The sequence below is a fragment of the Hyposmocoma kahamanoa genome, unplaced genomic scaffold (genome assembly GCF_003589595.1).
Source record: "Hyposmocoma kahamanoa isolate Upper Pololo Valley unplaced genomic scaffold, ASM358959v1 93, whole genome shotgun sequence".
Classification (NCBI taxonomy): Eukaryota; Metazoa; Arthropoda; class Insecta; order Lepidoptera; family Cosmopterigidae; genus Hyposmocoma; species Hyposmocoma kahamanoa.
In genome coordinates, this window is record NW_020654810.1 from 12,336,039 (window position 1) to 12,359,401 (window position 23,363).

The 23,363-nt window shown below is 35.6% G+C and overlaps 1 protein-coding gene across 1 annotated transcript; it reads left to right on the forward strand.

Moving 5' to 3' along the window:
• The first annotated feature begins 46 nt into the window (after positions 1 to 46).
• On the forward strand, positions 47 to 21,819 carry LOC113237151 (non-receptor tyrosine-protein kinase TNK1). The gene is made up of 10 exons (XM_026473460.1): positions 47 to 228; positions 356 to 597; positions 1,030 to 1,444; positions 1,833 to 2,034; positions 7,665 to 7,860; positions 9,162 to 9,287; positions 12,773 to 12,849; positions 16,676 to 16,897; positions 18,551 to 18,667; positions 19,145 to 21,819. The coding sequence occupies exons 1-10, from the start codon at positions 142 to 144 to the stop codon at positions 20,230 to 20,232; spliced, it is 2,772 nt and encodes a 923-aa protein (XP_026329245.1). The 5' UTR covers positions 47 to 141; the 3' UTR covers positions 20,233 to 21,819.
• The last annotated feature ends 1,544 nt before the right edge of the window (positions 21,820 to 23,363 follow it).

The following is a 23,363-nucleotide window of genomic DNA, read 5'->3' on the forward strand; positions in this document are numbered from 1 at the left end:
TCATACGAACACATTACGTAGTCTTTAAATTTGAACGGGATTTTCTTTCGTTAAATTCTTACTTCCTGCCTGCGATGTTACCTTCGAGTTGTTTTCTGTGGGATTTATCGCAATAAAAGCATCATTATTCACTTAATCGAGATGGATTCCGGCACGGACTGGCTTTGCGAGATCCTACGCAGCGTACAACTCGAGCAATTTTATTTAGCCATTAGGGACCAACTACAGGTAAACTTTTGTTGCACATTTTACATCATTGATGCAATAGTCATGAAGCAATTACCGCTGTTTGTTTGCTTTGCATTTGGAAACAAGCAATAAGATTTAAAATTAAAGAAGTTAAAATTGTTTTTAGATAACAAGATTGGCCCATTTTGACTATGTCCATGAGGAGGACCTTGAACGCATTGGCATAAGCAAGCCTGGCGTCCGCAGGCTTCTGCACGCAGTCAGAAAGAGAAACAGGCAATTATGGAGGCCTTTATGGAACAAACTTGTTGGTTCATTGAGTTCTAAGGAGAAAACAGAAATAACAACTAGACCAATAGTTCAAGCTGAGACAAGGACTAATTGCATCATACTTGAGAAGGATATTGTGTAAGTATACATTGACATTTTGTATCAGAAATCTAACATTAGCAAAATAATCTTTAAATTATTTTCTTTTCAATATTTGAAATCTCTCTCAAAAATCAACTTCGAATATCTGTCCTGAGTCAAAGCCATGAATCAAAAAACAAATTGTGGAATGTTTCACTGTCAAATAGGTACGTTTATGTTATAATGTAAATTGTATAGTCACATTTTTGGACTCTTATAGCTTAGCAGCAGCAGCAAGTTTGAATTTATTATTATTTCCTTTATGGCGGTCACTAGGCTCAAGCCAGTGTCAGTTTTATAAGAATAATACAAAAATTATCAGTAGTACTTTGAGTTGAATTTAAATTTGCTTGCAAGTTTGTACAATATAAATATTTGGTATTAATATATTATATATATTGGCAAAAGATATATTAGAATCATTTTCAGGCTGCAAAATGAATTAGGAAATGGATCATTTGGAGTTGTAAAACGGGGTGAATGGAGAATACCTGGAGAAGGACATGTCATTCCTGTTGCAGTCAAGGTTCTAAAGGCGGATGCGTTCTCGCAGCCTGGAGTCTATGATGACTTTGGTAGAGAAGTGGAAGCTATGTATAGCTTGAGTCATCCAAATCTGATTAAACTACATGGTGTAGTATTTCAGCCCCTCATGATGGTCTGTGAATTAGCTCCAATGGGTGCTCTGCTGGATTATATCAGGGCCCAAAGTGGAAAAATCTCACTGAACTACATATCAAGGTGGCAAAGCCAAGTAGCAGCTGGTATGGCATATTTGGAGAAAAGTAGGTTTCTGCATAGGGATCTAGCTTGCAGAAATATATTGCTATCTAATCTGGAAATGGTAATTGTTTATCTGGCACTCTATTTGAATTTTTTATTATAAAGCAAATAAGGAAGAATTTATTTTCATTCATTAAATTATGAATTACAACATGGTGTTGTTGGAAATGGCAATATCCAAATGTAATCATAAATAGACAAGGTGCTGGCATAATTCCAAATGTTCTTTTGTAAATCATAAACAAATAAAATTTAAAAACCAACACCCTCATGTAATGTATTTACTACTACTACATACATTATTTGATAACCTTGCAAACTCTTCATCTTGTATGTTTTTTTTATAAATTATAATTTTTAATCATACAATAGTACTTTTCACTGTGAGCATTATTTAGGAGAAAATTGAATTTAAGAGAAAAGTGTAATATATTTATTTACAAACACAGGTTAAGATCGGCGATTTCGGTCTAATGCGCGCCCTACCTGATGCTAACGATTGCTATGTGATGAGTGAGCGTCGCCGTGTACCTTTCCCGTGGTGTGCGCCAGAATCGTTGCGCGAGCGACAGTTCTCTCACGCATCGGATGTTTGGATGTTTGCTGTAGCCCTTTGGGAGATGTACTCTTTTGGAGAGGAACCCTGGATAGGTAAGTTAAATCTTTTTATTCCATAAAAAATATTTATTATTTTTTGCAAAAAGATGTATGTTTAAAAAAATCTCATACCATAATAAAAATACTTTTGTGTCATCATAGAACGGCTTTACCATAATGTAAATAAGACGGTCAGATGTGATATAGATAGATAGATAGTGACACTGTTTGATATGAATTAACGTAGACAGTTTCATTGGCACTTTTTATCCCATAAATATATCCTATTATCACTTAGCTAAGTGACATGGATTTATTATTTTTACCAGAGCTGATGTAACCTGACCTCGCGGCTGATGCCAGCTTGACGTTGAGTTCTGGGATACCTGTATAGAGACCAGAGACAAAACCCAATAAAAATTAATATTCGTAAAACGAGTTTTCTAACTCAGATATGGTACTTTATGTACTCTTTGGTAAAATCCAATAAGTAGATTTATGAATGAAACAGAAATGATTAAGTTACAAACCTTGTGTATAAAATACTATTCGAAAAAGCGTGAAAGTAAACTGCAATATGGTTAGAAAACTCGTTTCTCAAATATTCACACACTTATTCATTTTTGCCTCAGATCCCTGCCCTCGATACATAAATTGCACTGCTACACACACAATGTCAATTTCTCTGTTTTTACAGTGTATATACTATGTCATGATGTGTTGTGGCATGGTTGTAGTGTTATATAATAAATGTTTTTTTCTTTCTTGTAATAAAGGGCTAACAGTGAAAAGTAGTAGTAAGTACGTACTAGTGCAAAGGTCAAGTGTGTACTAGTTCAAAGGTCAATGTTAAATATTTGGCAGTGAAAGTGGGCAATTTTTGAATATTGAACTCTACGAAAAAAAAATTGTCTTGTCAATGAATGGCGTTTTTTTTATTTTGACAGGATTGATTCATTCACTTTACCACATTTTACATGCAAAATGTTTGTTTTTATTCAATTGCGATTAATAGCATCATGAATACATTAATTTGTTCTGTAAATAGTAATTTGGTACAATTAGCCACTTAAGCACTGATTGAAGTAACACAGACGTTAAGTATTATGATATATGGATAAAAAAAAAGAGATGGATCATATGTACTGACAATCTGGGTGATCCAATGATTTATACTGTGGGCGATGGATGAGGAGGTCCCGGGTCCGATTCACGGTAGGACCAATTTGGCAAATGAACTTTTCTAAATTGGTTCTAGGAAGTGCCCCACATTGTTTTCCGTTGCTCTGGTACTCATAGTACAGAGAATGTTTGAGACCAGGCAATTGGTATGATGGTCTGGCGTATTATTATTATTATACACACACTGTTATGCTCAACTGCCAATGGAATAATAATAATTAGACATTTTACTTAAGCAAATTTACAAGATAACAGTTTAATATAGTTTCGGAAATATAGTGAAATCGAGTGCTAATGAAAAGAATGGAACCTTAGCAAGAGATGCTGCTTTCGATACATGGATATTCACTGCCGGCAATTACCGTACATACTTCACAACAATTATAAATGCATTTTAAATTTGTGGGACATACTTAAAATTAATTTATCATTTAGATGAACATAGGAACATATATTGCAAGTAAATGAACAGTAAATGACTGGTTTTGTACCACTGGAACAAGGGCCAATTTCTTGCACAAAATTTAAATTTACTCAGGTGAAATAAAATAATATGAAACTAAACATTTGCTACATTTTAATGCAGTTACGATTCCAATTTAATCCAGCAACAATGTATTTTCTGTGAAGTGATTGATATACAGGGTGTCCCAAAACTCAACGTCAAGCGGTCACTGGGCGAGAGGTCAGGTTATATCAGTTCTGGTAAAAATTAAAAATAAAATCCATGTCACTTAGTTAAGTGATAATAGGCATTTTTTTGAAAATGTTGAAAATCGATACCCTGGACCACATGTTTAGGTACTGTCATCACAAATTTTCAAATTTTGGAGTGGTTTTTTTTAACGTCATCATAAATAACCATGCTATTTATTGTAGTCACAAATCAAACAATAAACGTTATGAGTTTAGTAAAAAAAAATAAGTTTCATTGAGTCGTAGCTTAAAAAAAAATGTCAGCTAGCTTTGACACTTCATATTTTAAAAAAAATGTACTACACTACCCTGGGCAAGTTATTTTAAAAGATGGCCCATATAATCAAGATTTCAAAATGGTACAATATTTGCCACTCTTCCATAAAAAATATTATAACTTATTTTTTGCAAAAGGAGCTCGTTAAAAAAAAACTCATGCCATGATAAATAATACTTTTGTGGGCTCAAAGATTGGCTTTAACATCGCGGAAGTGAGATGGTCATATGTGATAGAGTGAGATGGATACTGACGCCGATGCTCTATTATTGATCATTGGTTATTATCATTTAGTACGCTACGTTCCTTCGTTTACTGTGCATCTTCTCGTAATCATGTAACTTTTGTACTGACGACTACTTTGGCTTGTGTTACCCTGGACTTGATATTGCATCTGTGTTGACGACTCTGGCTTATTCCCTGGACTCGATTTGTGTTGTGTAAACTGTATTAGTTAGTACTTAGCAAAACTAACACGTTTCGCGACATGCCGTATCTGTACACAGCGGAAGAATATGCGAACATGCATCTTATTTACGGTGAATGCCTCTGCCGCAGCCAGATTGTATCGCGAGAGGTACCCAAACTTATAGCGTCACCCAGATCACCGCGTGTTCGTCAATGTACACCTGGCATACTCGGAAGGACGATTGCCTAGTGCTCGTACGAGCGGTGGAAGACCTCAAGGAGACGACGACGACGTAATTTTAGAAGAAATTCGAAATGATCCCAGCACTTCAGTACGTGCGATTGAAAGAGCCACTGGAATACCGAAAAGTATTGCTCATCGAATTTTAAAGCAACACGAATATCACCCGTATCATGTGCAACGTGTACAAAGTTTATTACCTCGTGACTACTCCCTCAGAATGGATTTTTGTAGAACAATGTTGGCGAGAAATCGTGAAGATCCGCAATTTATAAACAAAATTTTATGGACTGACGAAACAACATTTAAAAAAGATGGTTATTTAAACTTGCACAATGTACATGGCTGGCACACGGAAAACCCGCATTTAATGCGTGAAGACCGGTCCCAATACCAATTCAAAGTCAACATGCGGACCGGAATTTTAAATGGACAAATAATTGGACCGTTTGAGTTGCCTGAAACATTAAATGGCGACAACTACTTAGATTTTCTTCAAAACGATTTGCAAACGTTACTAGAAGATGTAACACTCAACATCTATAGAGAAATGTGGTTTCAACAAGACGGTTGCCCAGCGCATTATGCTCGTTCTGTACGTGATTATTTAAACACGGAATATTCCGGAAGGTGGATTGGGCGCCTTGGTTCAATTTTGTGGCCTCCTCGATCTCCGGACCTAAACCCCCTTGATTTTTTTTACTGGGGCTGCATAAAGGAAAAAGTATATGCAAAACCTATAGAAAATCTAGCCCAATTACGCCACAAAATTGTTGAAGCAGCAGAAGAAATTAGTTTGAGAAGATTCGCACGATTGATAAAAAGATCTTTTGTGAGGCGATGCAGAGCCTGTATTCGTGCCGAAGGCAAACAATTTGAGCATTTACTTTAACATTAAAGTATTACAATAGTTCCTTTCGTTTCATTTTGATTAAAATTTATTATAATACAACAATCGACTAATTATTAAGTTGACACACTCACATGTGTTAGGGTAGATTATTTTGTTTAATGCGTTGTCACTATCCATCTCACTCTATCACATATGACCATCTCACTTCCACGATGTTAAAGCCAGTCTTTGAGCACACAAAAGTATTATTTATCATGGCACGGGTTTTTTTTGAAACGAGCTCCATTTGCAAAAAATAAGTTATAATATTTGTTATGGAATGAAGAGTGGCAAGTATTGTACCATTTTGAAATCTTGATTATATGGGCCATCTTTTAAAATAACTTGCCCTGGGTAGTGTAGTACATTAAAAAAAAAAAATGAAGTGTCAAAACTACCTGACATATTTGACTCAATGAAACTTATTTTTTTTACTAAACTCATAACGTTTATTGTTTGATTTGTGACTGCAATAAATAGCATGGTTATTTATGATGACGTTAAAAAAAAAATTTGAAAATTTGTGATGACAGTACCTAAACACGTGGTCTAGGGTATCGATTTTCAACATTTTCAAAAAAATGCCTATTATCACTTAACTGGACATGGATTTTTTTTTTTAATTTTTACCAGAACTGATATAACCTGGCCTCTCGCCCAGTGACCGCTTGACGTTGAGTTTTGGGACACCCTGTATATAGAATATTGTGCTTGTCTATGTGTGTCCATGCCACCCGCGATACAGGGTTTTGACTAATGCAGGGCTAAAAGAAAAGTGCAGAGCTAAGTTTGTGACATATTCCGTGTATTTCCTCTACTCGCAACAGTTTTGTCTCGCAACAGCCTCCGTGGCCGAACGGTTACCTTGCTGATCTACCACGCAGACGTTCCGGGCTCGATTCCCGGCCGGGAAAAATATTTATATGGCCTACATTTAATTATCTCGTGAGTTTGGGTGTAATTTGTGGTTGTGGTTGTTTCCCTAGTGCGGGTCAATGAGTGTGTGCGTGTGTGCGTTATTATTGTATACACTATCTCTACCTTTAACCTAGCCTCCTTTGAGAATATCCTTAATCGTACATTTGTACGTACGCCGAGGTCGTCCTTGCTCAAGGAAACTCACAGGAAATACATTTTCTCACTTATTAGGTACCTAAATGCAATTACACTAGTATGACTTTTTTTATAATATCAAATGACGGGACGAACAAGTCGTGCGCCTGATGGTAAGCTACACGCCTGTCCATAACAGTTGCACTGCTACTCAGAGCTTCAAATCGCAAAGATCTGAGGGGCACTGCCACTGTGCCTGTCATCCTGAGACATAAGTTGACAAGTCCCATGTGCCTGTAATTTCATCAGCAACCTAAGAGTCGTATTCTAGAACTCTACTCAATGCTCAAGTCAGGATTTGAGTATGGTTTAAAGCACTCGAAATCATACTCAAGTCCCTGCCATTAGGTTCGTATTTCCAGTGCCTGAAATCATACTCAGATCCTGACTTGAGAATTGAGTAGAGTTCTGGAATACGGCCCTTAAACTCTCCTCCTAAGTCTTGCCTAAGATTTCACTTCCTTAATATTACGAACTTGAAGCACAATAATAGCTATCTAATTTTGTTTACTATCACCAATTCAATTTTGTGAATAGTCTTATTCCGATACATTCATGTTTGTATGTTGAATGTCTTGGTAATTTGTTATGGAAAAGTTTGTATGTGCTAATTATAGATATTAGTGTCAGTATTTTATGATCTCACAAATTTTTGCCAACGTCTTCAGCCTCGTTCAATTTGTAACAACAGGCATATGAATATCATAATAATATCAATATTATAGTTCAAGAATTCTATTGTCGTTTTGTATATAAACAACTTGACCGATTTTATATTTCACCTTAACAATAATTACTTCTTTTTTTAATTGATTGCGATGATTTTATTCTTATTCGAGATCAATATTTTCAACGTGGCAATTGACCTACCACAGGATTGAATGGCAACGAGATACTTCGGTTGATAATGCGTGAAGGTCAGCGCTTGACTGCGCCGAATGCCTGCCCACCTGATATGTATATGCTGATGATGCAGTGTTGGGACCTTAGCCCTAAGGAGAGACCCACATTTGTTGGTATACAAAGGTACTTGGAGACCAATAAGCTGGAAACTGCTACATCTGTTCTTAGGTAAGTAGTCACTTCTTTTGACGTCGTTTCGTCTACCCTATTTCGTCTTGTGCTCGAGGCGGTTAGCGCGTAGCGAATTTGACTGGCATTTGTCATTATTTTTAAAGAAACTTCAGTACTGCTAGGCAATAACAAGGACAAAAATCTTTCCATGAATATTAAAAGTGTGTCATGTGATATCGGAGTTGTTATCGGATTTTTTCAACGAAGTTCTAAGTTAACGATAGTCTTATAAAAGGTCACAGACCTGACCACTCATATCACACAAGTCTACAATTACCTATATAAGTGTGAATATAAGTGAATTATGTCCTATAGTTGATAATAATAACAAATTGTTTCATAAATATAATATTTGCATTTAATCTAAAAAGTTTAGTTTATTTTTTTTTTTTTCGTTAAATTATCTGTTTAAATAATACGTAATATTTTTCGGTACATTTATAGAAAATAAACAAGTTTAGTTGAGTTATATTAGTTCAAATCTAGTTTAGAATCACTTCCTTTAATTGACTACAGAATAAGTTAACGTAGAAAGTCTCTTCTTATTACGTATAATTAACCCATAATCACATCGTGTCTCACGCTTATAGTATCGAAATCTACAATGAAACAATAGATCTCAATCCAAGATGCGTTCTTGCAAGCGATAGCGTTTATTCCATAATTTATAACTCATGCTCTCATCCTTGATCAACCAAAAGTTTCGTTAATTTAATTCGGGTCTTTATTTAGCCATTGTTAAGGAATATTTGTCGCAGTTTACGCGCTTGTCAGACACTTCGGCCACCGCAATAAAGCAGCAGTATCTTGACACAAAACGCTATTATCTATGTGATCGAATTCTTCCTTCGTGATATATTGCGACGAACATTTAGTGGTTATTCTAACAAGGTAACCCTGAAAATATAAGGTGTATACGACCAATCTTCTTGAATAAAGGGAAAGACACATTTTAATATGACAAACAAATGAATAAATTTATTAAAATATTTTTTTTAAATATTTGATAACATTCCATACATTGCTCTGATCCCAAAATAAGTAAGTAAAGTACTTGTATTTTTTTTAATCGGAAACAACAACAGTACCACAAATATCTAGACACGGAACTGTGTAGAAAAGTTAGTTTCTACACTGACCCGGTCAGGCATCGAATCCGGTATCTCAGAGATGATGACACCATGAAAACCGGTGTGCAAGACACTCGACCACGGAGGTCGTCTAATAAGCAAATAAATAAATCTCTTACAATCAAAATATTGATTGTCAGATATTATTGTTGTTATTGATATTAACAGCTACAGAAAGCAAGGCCAAATGACAATAGAAGCAGGCGATGCCATCATTCTCATAGACAGAAGACCAGAACTACATTGGTGGAAAGGACAGAATCAAAGAACCCTGGAAGTTGGACTATTCCCGAGGTAACGTTGTTTGTATTTTGTTCATAGACATAAAAAAGTCACAAAAAACTATAAATTGTAGTCGTATTATTTTCCTATATTTACTATTCTAGTTACTTCAAAATTATTCAAATTATCATTAATTATCTTATATTAACGTTATTTTACCAATGTGATAAACTATATATTGATTGCTTGACAAGCCAGTGCTTCAATGTACATTTAAATAAGTTGTCTGAAGCGGAATCTACGATTTCAAGGGGCAGCTGGTTGTCGGGCCCAATACATGTATAAATTGTGTGTTCATTTAGCTATACCACTGAAAATGTAGCTAGAATAATTTACTAGGAGAAGCTATTCCCCACCTTCTAGATTTGTACCTGTAATGTATATCACAATAATAATAACAAATTCTTCGCAATTACTACACCTTGGAAATAACACTATTTTATTTTTATTTTTTTTACAGCTATTACTTTGCGACTTATGTAGTAGGTTAGATTGATTTGTGGTTTTAAATTTAATGCACAGCTAAACACCTCATGCAAAAAATTCCAAAACAAGCCTTATTAATTTAACTATACATTATTATTAAAAACAAATTACTACCTACGTCTATGCAATGAAATGCTGTTTATTTTATTTTAAAATTTTTCAAAAACAAAGGCATACAATCTCCGTGGTACGTCCAAATATTTACTATGAATAATTATTATAAGTTACTAATTCTGTATATGGGTGAGTTCGTACCGAATTTAGTTCTTCGAAGAATTGGACAGCCCTTCGGTTCTAAATTGCGTGTATTTGTTTTTTTAAACAAACTAACATTTCGGGTTCTTCATAGGTCGCTTGGTCACGGCTGTACGCAATTTAATCACATTTCCTATGTAATAATAGTATATGTATAACACATTACACCACAGTAGAATAAAACAAGTAGGGTAACTCCGTACAAAAAATGTATTCGCAACCTCAGCGCGTCATGTACGGACGAACACATTCGCATAATAATGAAAGGCACGTTGGGACGACCAGTGTCACAGTGTCGTAAGATTATGCAAATGTGTGCGTCTGTACACGGCGCGCGGTGGGCGTGCACACATACAAGCCTCGCTGCAACGTTTGTATGGAGTTACCATACTTGTTGTTATTTTACTATGTTATAACTGTATCCTCTTGGAGTGCCATCTCCTACCGTAGGTCGGCTATCATTATAGATATTTGAGTTCGTGAACTTCGGCTCAGAGTGGTTCTGTGATACTCATGTTGCACCATTCTGCATGATTTTGAAGCCATGTGGTTATTCTACGACCACGTTTTCTGCGGCCCTGGATTTTTCCCAGCAGAATGAGTTTCACTAGAGATTATTTATCTCTCCTCAGCAACTTACATGGATCGATGTATAGTTTTCAAATACATATTCCAAGTTTGTCTTTACGAAATGTATATCATAGTTGTGATCAAATTCAAATAGCCTTGGCTATGTTTGATTACGTCACACGTTTATTAAATCAACGCCGTGAAACGTTTTATAATCTTTGATATACATTTACTTTCACTCTCATTTTTGTGTTAAAGTAAGTGTTAATGAAGTTACTTAAGCTATTGAGTCTTCAAACACTTTGTTCTAAATATGAGTTTACAAGCACTTGAATCCAAGTTACAACTAAGTACATATAATTATTCCTGGAAAACTGTTTCATGGAAATAAAGTGGTAAAAATTTAATTGGCTTTTCGCTTCTTTGAGTAAGTAGTTAGTTTATAGAATACAGCCGGTGCCGTGACTTCGTCTGCTGTTCTAATAAGTACTTCGAGTAGCCTATACGTGAGGCGCACTATAAGTTTCCGGAATGAATAAGAAAAAAATACTATAAATGGTCAGAAAGAATTTATAGTTTCTCAAAATATTCTCCGTTATCGTTAATGCACTTTTTCGTACGAATGAACAAATTTTAGAGACATTTATGCTACTCTTCCGTGACAATCTCTGAAACGTATTTTTCATACTCTTCGACAGCCTCTCCAGGTGATGAAAATCGTTGACCGCGTAACTGGTTCTTCATTTTTGGAAATAAATAAAAGTCAGAAGATGCCAGGCGGGACTGTACGCGGGATGGCTCATAAGGTCAACGTTGTTCACCTTTAAAAATTCATTTGTCTGTCTGGCCGTGTGAGAACGGCGTTATCGTGGTGCAAGATGATGCGGCGTTTACGGTTATATTTACGGAGTTTGTCAATAACTTCCGGCAAACAAATGGTCGTGTACCAATCACTATTCACGGTACAATGATTCTCCAAAGCAACAGTAGCCACGTGTCCAGTTTTATTAAAAAAAGAAGCAATCATCCGCTTAGAGGCACTTTGCACGCGCGCCACTTTGGTTGGTTTCGGCTCGTCTCGAAAGACTCATACGCTCGATGGCTGCTTTGTTTAAGGACCGTAACTATAAATCCATGTGTCGTCACCTGTTACTATGTCCCACACCAAGTTTGACGCCCCTTGGTTAAGCCCTTTGGTAATCATGGCATTGCACCAAGTGACGCGATCCGTTTTTTGAGCCTCAGTCAAATTGTGTGGGTTCCACCGAAAGCACAAGTTTTTCACAACCCAAATGTTTGTGTAATATTGGTTGTATTTGACTCATGCCTATGCCTAAAGATGCCCGAATCTCATGGTATGTCACATGCCTGTCTGTTTTGATCATACGGCGCACAGCATCGATGTTTTTGTTGTTCACAGCAGTGTACGGGCGACCATCATAAATTCGTCACTGAGAGTCACACGACCGCGTTTGAATTCTGCAAACCAGCTATAAATAGTCGTCTAGCATGGTGCTTCATCGCCAAAAGCAGTTTGAAGCCGAGCGAAGCTCCGATGCGCTGTTAAATTATATTTCAAGTCGTAGAAAATCATACTACGAAAATTTTCACGAGTTAAATTCATGGTGATGTAGCTAAACAATTTCTAAAATGACGCCACAATGTAAAAACTAGTGACAATCAGATGAAACAAACTGTATTCTACAACTAAAGAGTTCCATTTTCAAATGTTGTAATTACCTTTTAAATATTGTTTAAGTAAGTGACCAGTTCCGGAAACTTATAGTGCGCCCTATGTACTACTGTAATCCCCTATTTCATCCCAATTAAAATTTATTTTTGTGACAAAAATAGCGCGCATAAGATTTTCTTATCGAATACCAAAATTCAACAAAATTAGTTCAGCTGTTTAGGCGTGAAAATGTGACAGACAGACGAAAGTTACTTTCGCATTTATAATATTTTGGATCATAATATGATGATTTCGCGTTTTTTCTGATTTCATAAGAAATTTACTTAAACAGGAATCTAACTTTGTAACTCGAAATCCGGTCAGAAATTCCTATATTTCCTAGGTTTCAAATTATACATGTTTAGGTTATTATGTTTGTCAAAACACAACAACACAAAATATTTTTAGATATTGAATTTTGAACTGCAAAGTAAATTACTTGCTTCGTTTTCAGCACCGTGGTGACCGTAGCGAAAAATAAGATCACCCACGCAACAAAGAAGACCCAAATACTATCGCCCGGCAGAAAACGTATGTTACATTTTTATATTCAATAATTCTACTTCCAGGTATCAATTATTCTTATGAATATTCATGTTATGACTTCATGATATAATATCGGAAGAAAGTATAGACGTAGAGCGAGCGTCCGTTCCGCATCACAGAACGTAACTTTTTCTCCATTAACGTTTAAACTACATTCATTTTAGTATATCTTTACAGTTGTATTAAGAAGAAAGTTATTAGAAATTAATATTAATGTGTGTATTATGAATGCAAAGACCAAACAGAAAACAAATTTAAGGTCAAGGTCACAAAAAATTGTATAATTATTTTTAATCTTATTTTTCGTTTATTGTAATGATTTTAATCGTAATAAATATCAGTTACTCGTACAGTATACCGGCTGTATACAGTCTTTACGTATTGGACAAATTAAATTACATGTTTAGAGATTGTGCAGCTAATTGTTCATCAAGCAATATTGATGGGTAAAACAATTTATTACGGTATTTTATAATTGAAAAAATAAACATATATTAATGATTATATAACGCGTACACACAATAATATAGCGGGTGCCATGGACACACACATAGAGAACCACAAATTACAACCAAACTCACGAGATAAATAAATATAGGCCATACAAATATTTCTCCCGGCTCCGGAATCGAACCCGAGACCTCTGCTGGCAGTCCAGCATTGTAACCGTTCGAGCACAGAGGCAGTAAAATTGTTTATTATGCATTATACAAAAAACGACAAGGAACAGATTCTGTAGCTCACGTGACGTTTACAAGAGTCTCCTTAATATTGCGTTTTTAATATTTACGTATTTATTATTCTTAGATTTTGATCTAAGCATGACTCGCGTGACCTAACACTTTTCCTGTCGCCGTTGAAAGGGAAATTAAACCTACATTTATGCGTAGGTTATTTAATGTTGCGGTTAAAACAATCTCAAGTGTTATTTATTATGAGTAAGGAAGTCGTTTGCTATAAAATGTGATTAATAGTAAAGCGGCAATGATAATTCTACAAAAAAATATCAAAATGAAACTTTTTTTTCATACAAACCAACGTTTCGGGCTCGTTGGTTTATTTGGAAAAACAAACGAATCAAAATAAAATAAAACAAAATAAATCCGGAAAAATAGTTTCATTTCCTGTGTGTAACAATGGCGAAAACCTAAGAACTCGATAAAATATCAAAAGTTCTTAAAATATTTTAGATCAAAGTCCATTGTTTCTTCTTTAAAGACCTTCACCATCCTTCATCTTCTAAGCGCTTTGAACTTCATTCCGGCATTAATTTGTTCCTCGACCTACCCATTACAATTCCTAAAAATATTCTCCCCATTTACCGAATACGCTGCTCGTTTGTGAAACCTTCTCATAGTTAAAGATAGTCTCCTTTAATTCGAACTTTCAGAACTTCTTTATTTAAACTCCCGGAATGGAACCCCTGAAGTTACAGAATCCTGAGTATAATAATGATTGAGTTATAATAATTTTTATGGTTCTATAAAATGTTTACATACATTTCATTTCTGTGCAGTCTTTTAGGTACGTTTACGTAGTTGCTATTTGATCGATGCAGCTCATTTGGTGTACTTAAATAATAATATTATATAGCCTATATATTGTCCCACTGCAGGGCACAGACCTCCTCTGACTATGAGAGGGCTTAGGCTGTAGTTACCACACGGGTCTAATGTGGATTGGGAACTACACACACATCATTAAAGTTGCAGATGTGTGCAGGTTTTCTCACTATGTTTTCCTTTTCCGAAAACCTCATATTTACTTTGTATCGTCTACTTTTACCGTTGTGTTTAACATTATTATTGTTAAAAATACCTGTATAAATACTTCAATGATCGATGCTTTATGTATGCGTGAATTTCATGCTATGCACTTGTGTATGTAGGTAATACTGTCACAAGACGCAAATAGCATTGAAAATCGCTAATCTATGACGACATGACTAATTGTATTATGGGTTTCCGACAAACATGTCACCCATGTGTGTATCGGAGGCACCTTTATTATCATAAGTTATAGTTATATTGTTATCTTGCTTGATATTTTTCGTGAATGGTCGATTGTCCGTCAAAAAGGAGTGGGCCCTTACGGTATATGTATATTTGATTTTGTTATCTAATAGAATTGAAATTCATTGGAAATTCTTCGAATGTTGACACTTTAGCTACATTTACTTGTGTATTCTGAGAAGTTATTTTTGATAAGTTGCTGACAAAAATACTTTATGAAACGTAGTGTACAAAATTTATGTTACTGTTTATGTAAACGTTAATATACTTAATGAGGTAACTAAGGGCCGGGGCAAACCGACGACCATTGAATTTATGAATGCATATTTTATGCTATTTTAATCGAAATGGCTTCGTTTGAGAGGAGGCCCGTGCCCAGTAGTGGGACGTATAAATGAGTTGATATTGTATATTGCTTAATTGAAATAAGGTATAAATTTCAATGCTCTGAGACCTACCTCAAAGCATTGCATTGAAGAGCACGCAAGAGAATACCGCAGCGGGAGGTGTCAGTATGCCACGATATCTACCGGTGTGCGCCGGAGTCTGCCAGAATGCGGGGACTACGTACTTTCGACTACGTAGTCGCTGTTTAGTGGAACGGATTCAAATCCAACATCAATCATCACTCAAATCAGGGGGTCTACTCTCGATCTCCGTCCGACATCCGTCCGAAACAATTACTGCCTGCTGCCTGCTTAATTGTTTCGGACGGATATCCGACAGAGGTCGAATGTAGACCCCCAGACTGTGTCACGCTGGCTGACGCTCGCGGCACCGTAAGAGCGCGTGTATACGCTAAGAAAAGTCGCCGGGTCTATGCAAGGTCGTGTCGTTTCTACACACGAACTGTGTACACAGCCTCGGCGCCGGACAAGAAAAAAATCTTGTCTACCCCAGACGCGACGCGCTTTGCCGCTATTGCATAGGGCGCATTGTCAGTAAACGAACGCTTAGGCGGGTGGACTGATTTTGCAAAGTACCACTGTTGCACCACTAATTTCATTGCGACTAATAAAATGCATGATTTATTTATAAGTTTAGTAGAGGAACGACTCGTATTGTGGGACAGAACCTTAGAGATTTATAAAGATAAACGACGTACTTTTGAGGCATGGAGAGAAATATTTATTAACATATAATTTTATAATAATTTATGATTTGCAATCATCATTTTTTTAATTAGTAGTCAACATATTTCTTCACACAGTCGGTAGTAAAACGACAGCTACCTGGAAGTGCACTGACACGTTTACCCTATACACGTCTGCCCGAAAGCATTCGTATCGTGTACATACGCATCATTTTCTTGTCTGCAACAGACACGAAATATTTTCGTGGCTAGATCCGATAAAATTCTTATCGTGTACAGGGCCATTCTCGTCTTTTCTGTTGCAGACACGACAGATTTCTAAGCGTGTACACGCGCTGTCAGGGATATCCCTCACTGGCGGGAAAAAGATCTTCTTGGACGCTCTTCCCACACCTTTGTGACATTACAGTTAATAAATATATTAACATGCATACACAAAAACTAAGCTATAAATATATAGCTTAGTTTTTGTGTATAAACTGCAGTTATTCCCAGAACTTAAGATAAATGAATATGTACATGTCCCTAAAAAAAGTAATTGCTGCTGCGTTCTGTACCCATTATATCGTAAATTGATGATTAGATACATCTTATAGTTTTGACTATTGTAACCAGGACTTGCGCTAGGTAGTAGCTTGTCGAGGACGAAGCAGCATTATGTTCTTGGCTCCAACACTCAGCAAAATTTAAATGGAATCATATACAGTTTCAGGTCCACCCCGACCAACAAGCTCTCCACCAACATCATGCCCCGTCATGAACGGTTCTTTAGATGACAGCCTAGTGTTGCGCCAGAGACGTACCATAGAATCGACGCAACCGACGTCCACGCGCGGCGGTAATACCGGCAGCAAGCACTTTAACTATAATAAACTCGTCAATGAGCGGGCTGCAAGATACGCTCAAGGTAGAGGCCTCAATCGATCTGGTGAGAACTCGGTTTTATTCTTATTTATTTTAATATAGAAAACTAGAGCTTAAATAAGCTCGCTTCTAGCTGTCATTGTGATGTTCAATTGGTCAAATATATAAAAACCACGAAGACCTAACTGTGGTTATACATTCGGTCCTAATTAGGATATAACTAAAGCTCCGATCTAATTTTCTTTTAGTTGCACGTGTTCAAGCCTACAAATATATTCAAAGTAAAGATGTTTCTGCGTAACGCACTATATTCGTACTCGTATTATATAAAAACTTTTTATAAAGAAAATTCACGGTAATCCGTACTCTGAAGCTATTTTTGTCTCTAACGAGGTTGTCGGGGTTATGGAAACACTCCGTGCAAAAGCAGATTACTGGAATCTTTAGATTGGAGCTATTTTTAGATGGCATCACAATACACGCTTTTTGCACATTTTGTTCTTGACAAAACTTGAGATAATACTTACTCACACTTATTAAAGTAATATTAATAACTACCCTAATCCCACTGCCGGACAAAGGCCTCCTCTTACAATAAGAGGACTTTGGCTGTAGTACCCACGCGGGCCCAATGTTGATTGGGAACTTTGCACACATTAAATTGCTTTGCACATGCGTGCATTGCCTTCGGAAGAAAGAACGGCACAAGCAGCAAATTTTAAATATTTCGTGTTTAAATATGTTTTAGGTTTTTCTGTTAAAAGTAATAGTTAAAATATACATTTGATATTAGTAGTTTTATATTATACCATACCATACAACACGTTTTATGTAAAAGCTTTCATTGTATTTTAGTCAGCCGTTTTTAAAAATACCTTCATTTTCTCTTTTAGCTTAGTAGAAAAATCAAAAATCAAAATATTATAACTACATATAAAAGCTATAACTAATTTACAAGTGACTGTTAATACTTGACTCATGAATAAACTAAAGGACGCAATTGTATTCAGTTGTGCCTTTTTCATGTTGTTTATTATATATTGTAACAGAACTACATAATAAGAGCACAGTTCCGTACGTTACTTTTGATATTAGTGTTTTTAACGTAATAAATTTCAGATATGCCTTTTATTGTAAAAAAATCAGATTATTTAGGTCAATTATTTAAGTCAATAATTTGAGCTTGCTGTATATTCAAGAATTATTGAGATATTTCCACAAAAAATTTGTTAGATTGACCGTTATTTCCTGATCCAGAATTAAATTTGGTAAAAATGTTAGTTACTTGTGCTCTTTTTCGTTCCAAGGGCAGTCATATGTTTTCCTTCACCGAAAAACTAAATAATAAATTTCAAACATATAAATTAGTAATAGTAAATTTCAAACTAAATTTCGCACTTAAATTCAGAAAACTCAGACGTGCAAAACCCGGATTCGGGTTTTCGACCTCCTATTCTGAGAGTCTGTAAGTCGAACCGTTAGGCTACCACGGCTACTTACACAGTATTCATATCGGACATAAAAAAATAACAAATTATTTACAAAACGGTTTATCAACAAGACAAACTTACTATTAGGTTAAGGTCGATGCAGGTATTGTAATAAATCATAAGCGTGACATTGCAACAAATTTTCATGGGCGTGACGGTTGACATTATACAATATTCGTAACAAAAGTTAGTAATTAGTTTTAATTTTATTTAAATCTTCATTCCAGTAAAGGAAGATCTGTTGATCGACCTGGACCTCCCGCCAAGCACCAGGCCGGCGACCATGAGTTCCGCCAGTATGAGCATCTCCATTCTCGACGAGCCCATCGATGTACCTCAAATTAGTGAGTTTAATTTCTACTTATGGTTTTGAGCCGTTTTTCTAACACGCTTATCTTGTTATTCACAAACATAATTATGGTAATTGTCTGAGTCACCAAATGTATCACACATACGATACGTGACTATAGAAACAAATATATATTAAAATCTTAAAAGCATTTATGCAGAGGAGATAAGCATATGGGGCCAACAAAAAAGGCCCTTATGCTACTTTTCCTATTACATCGTCGGCAAATTATATAACCTTGTAACTCCATTTTTGGACAAAATTTCTTTTTTACTCTTCAGGAGCATTATTGGGCATTAGACCTTAAAATACACATTCTAAATATAGATTCAGAAATATAGATTCTGTTTTTTGTGCCTCAAAAATGTACATTAATGGAAGGACGAGGTTCACTAATTTAACCGACGAAATCTTTATTATAATATCGATGTATTGTGTATTCATAAAAAAAATATACCTATTATTTTTACAGTTCAAGAGTCGGACTGGGGCGAGCCGAATTTCGAAAGTTTTCCAACATATCCAAACAACCAGAACAAGACAAATCTCTACGGTGCTAAATCCCTCGACAGCCTAGTTATGAACTCCACCACAATCGGGCAGATGTCACTCCAACATGATCCCTTCGACACCTCGAAGTTGTGGCCCGTCGACAAACAAGGTCTTAGTCCTAGGTCAAATTATAGTATACAAGTAGACTCTAGTACACCTCAACGCAACACAGAATCTCAATTATACTCAAATAATAAATATGCCGCGTCTACTAGCGCAGACGCCACTCGAATGTACAATAATGCGGCAATAAGTAGTAATAATTCGGTGACGCCAAATAATTCTTCCATATATAACACAACTTCCAACTCATCGTATACAAACACGAATGCTCTCTCCATGGAAAGAAATAAAACTACATACGAGCCGACGTTAGCTGGTACCCTAGCACAAATGTCGCTGGACGATAGAATTTCCGAATCATTGAATCTCAGGTCTAAAAACACAAACAATGATAATATTTACGCAAACAGTCCCAGTAATTATTCGAACAGCGAAGCGCCGAGCACCTCAACAACTCAGCCAAATAATCATCGGTATAAAGACATCCCTATTTACAACAATTTTGATTTGAACACTGTTGAGCAGCAATTTATATTAGAAACAAAAGACTACTACACAAAGTCTTCGACTCCCTCGGAAACGAGAGCAAGGAACGACTACGAGAAGAACATTTACGTCCCCAAGAACGAAGAAGGGGAAAAATTAAAGAATTTTAGTGAATCTCTAGAGAATTCTAAGAATTATTCCGCAATAAAGTATCAGAATGTTGATTACGGTCAATATTTCTACGCAAGTAGTTTTGGGTCGGTGGCGGGATCAATGTCGCGACCTGAGGATCAATACGATATAGTTAATGATACTGCCAGTAATTTTTATAGCGAAATTGGAGAGTCTAGTCAAAGAATATACGGTAACCAGGCGCAGTATAGTTTGTATGACGAAGTATTCGAAGCACCAACGCCTCGTCCACACCGACCTGCACCGCCCTGTCCAAAACCTAAATAAATAGATATGGATTACATGAATAATTATAATTTTAACAAGATTTACTTTGACCACCTAACCAGAAAAAAAATTAAACATTGCTTTTAATGCGAAATTATTGTATTATCAAAACTATCATACTATACCAACCCAATTCCAAATCTTAGAAAATTATTTAAAAATTCGCATGTAAAATTATGTGCAAGTTCTCGTTTGGTAGGTATCATTGCGCTATTATGAATACCCAATTACAATATAAATAATGATCTTACTTTGTAAAGTAAAAATATGTTATTTAAAAAAAAAGAATTGAACTGTCAGTATTAGACTTGAAGGCTACTGTCAATATGATGATTACTTTGGTGCCATTATGTTAAGATATTAATGGATGAGTGGATTTTTATTTTAAAACTACCCAATTATGAGAAACGAGGCACTTTTTATTTATGATCAAACTTACAGACGCTTGATTATTATCAATAGTTACAGGTTTCATACCACAGCAGTGGCCACGGAGAGTAGTAGATATATAATACGATAATTGATACCGTAGTAAAAAAACCTGTAACCAAATATGAAAGTCTTACAATTTAGTAGCTAACATTGTCTCGCTTACCGCGTTAAGGCGAACGATAGCAGCACGGCATTATAATTTCCAATTTAAACCACTGTTTGTACTAAAAAAAGACAAACTAAAAGTTAGTAGTAACTTTGAGACAATGTCACTGTCATCGTTCTGATTTTCGTTAAACGTATTTACTTTCGTGTTCTTTGAATTTTATATTCAGGATTTTACTTCTTAAATGATATTATCTACGTCCTTTTATTAGTAATCTAATTTTCGTTCTTTTTTTTCTTTTAGTTTTAAGGCTTTTAATTTTTAGTATTTTTACTTTACAGACGAATAATTGAGAGAAGAATTGATTATTTGTGTAGTTTGTTTTTGTAATTTTTGGTGTCTGTTACTTTTACAGTTGTAGCTTATATTTATTTCTTGTGTTTTGTTTTCACATTCGGACAAGCATCACACGGTGTCTCGCCGTAAAGTACCTGTTAGATTAATTCTCGAACTATTGGTAGATATGATAATTTGTATTGTTTGTGGGTGAGGCTTGTGCAGTATAGTCTAATGCAGCGCTTAGTCATGTTGCCACATGAGTTATTCTGAAACACCTGAAACCGTTTGAATTAAATTCCTTGTGAACAAATTCTTTATTTTACCTTTTTTGACAACAATTATTAACTGCAAGAAGAATGAATTGCGGCCCAAGTAAAAAGTTATATAGTATGAGACTCTTTAAACGTGGTTTCTGGGACATTTGGTTGAGGTTAGCACAAACGCAACCGTTGACTCAAAGCAGAGACGAGCATTGAAATGTCACATAAATATTCAATATACATGCTCTGTATTGAGACGGCCAGTTAGTTAGCCTTTGGCTAAGGAGGCGCTCTATAGTCATCAATTTTTTTTGCCATGGTGTTCAAATAACAAATAATAATTTCCCCACATTTAGTAGTATAACTGCTAAATGGGCAATGCTATAATATATAATATAATATAATTCAGCGGATCAGTCTGCGCATTACGTAGCGTTATTCGTATGCTGCCCAAGGCCTAAGGCTCAATTCACACTGGCGCACAGCCGAAGCGTCGCGACGCGTCATGTTTTTCGCTAGTTGAAAAACAGGACGCGACGCGACGCTTCGACTCTGCGCCAGTGTGAGTTGAGCCTAAAAGTTTTAACGATAATTTGTAACACATTAACAATAGTACCAAGAATAATGTCGGCATAGAATAAAAAAAAAAATAACCACAACCTTCTTCCAAAGCGCTACGTGAAGTTGAATTTTGCAATTTGTAACAAGAAATTTAATTCATTTTCTTAAAAATGATGATGATGTAATTCCGGATTACAGTTATTATTACTGCATGTTTCAATGTTATTTTATTCGTCTTAAGAATAAAAAGAAAAGAATGGACAGTTTTTGTTAAGCGTTTATACAAGTTTTCTGCTACTTAATATTGTTACTTGTATCTGTAAAAGGTGCACTTGGACTGTAAATAGCAATAACCTTCTGAATATGTATAATACGTGAGTGTAAGATAATAATAAAAACATCTATTTTCAAATCTAGTTTTTGTTTTTATTTCCGTATAACTAATTACAAAGTGCTTAATACCAATTAGGATTGGACTCCATTGTCAGAATTGCATTGATCTGATGTGTCTTTTGTGTGAAATATGTCAGTCGGTACTGAATACTGGCGAGGCGGCTCTACTCGGTACCGACTGATCAGTACCTAATTCCACGTGGCGAGCTTTTGACCGTGTACGCATGCTATATAGCAGTAACGGAGAACGGCGTCAAAATAATTAAATAGGACTAATTTCAGAATACTAAATTTATTCCGCTACTAAGTTACGGCCACTTCAACGCTATGACCATTACGCTACGACCTCTACGCTACAACTGTATGATGTACGTAATTGTTATAGTTGTTAGGATGTCGTCACCTGTGTAAATCTACTCTACCTACGTAATAAAAGTTTTCATAAACAAGAAATGTCATTTGACAAAAACTTAAAATTCCAATGTATTACATAATTCAACTTTGCTAAGGGACAAAAAAATACGATAATAAATCGCTTTCTTTATGCGATTGACGTAACTAGAGCTATGTAAAAGCTTCCTTTACTTTTCACAAGCTTTAAGGTAAAAGCATACCAACAATATCATAATTAAATTACTAGTTTTATTCCACCAATTTTTGTAGTACCTTCGAATGTCGCAAAAACAACAAATATTTTTTCGTCATTCGTAAAACTATGTTATGGCTTCCCGTAGACCATTTCCGATATTTTTTGTCACGCGAGTTGTTTCACTTTTCTTTACCTTTGATAATGTTTGTTTCTGCGTTATGATAATAATGTTTTAATGTAATAATAACTATCTATATGGACCGGGCTAATTCGATGTGGAGAATGCGAGAAATCAAAGATTTTGCAAACGAATGTCAAATGAACGTTCCGTCAGACTTTTAGAACATCGATTTATTAGACGCAAATACGACCAATTTTCGGTGATACCGATTTTTTATTGCTTCAATGCACATTTTGTCGAACGTTTCATTTTCCACTGGCATTGGATGAT

Coding starts and splice junctions, on each gene's coding strand:
- LOC113237151 (XM_026473460.1), top strand. CDS start 142: ATGGATTCCGGCACGGACTGGCTTTGCGAGATCCTACGCAGCGTACAA. Junction 229..355: donor CCATTAGGGACCAACTACAG/GTAAACTTTTGT, acceptor AATTGTTTTTAG/ATAACAAGATTGGCCCATTT. Junction 9,288..12,772: donor GAAGTTGGACTATTCCCGAG/GTAACGTTGTTT, acceptor CTTCGTTTTCAG/CACCGTGGTGACCGTAGCGA.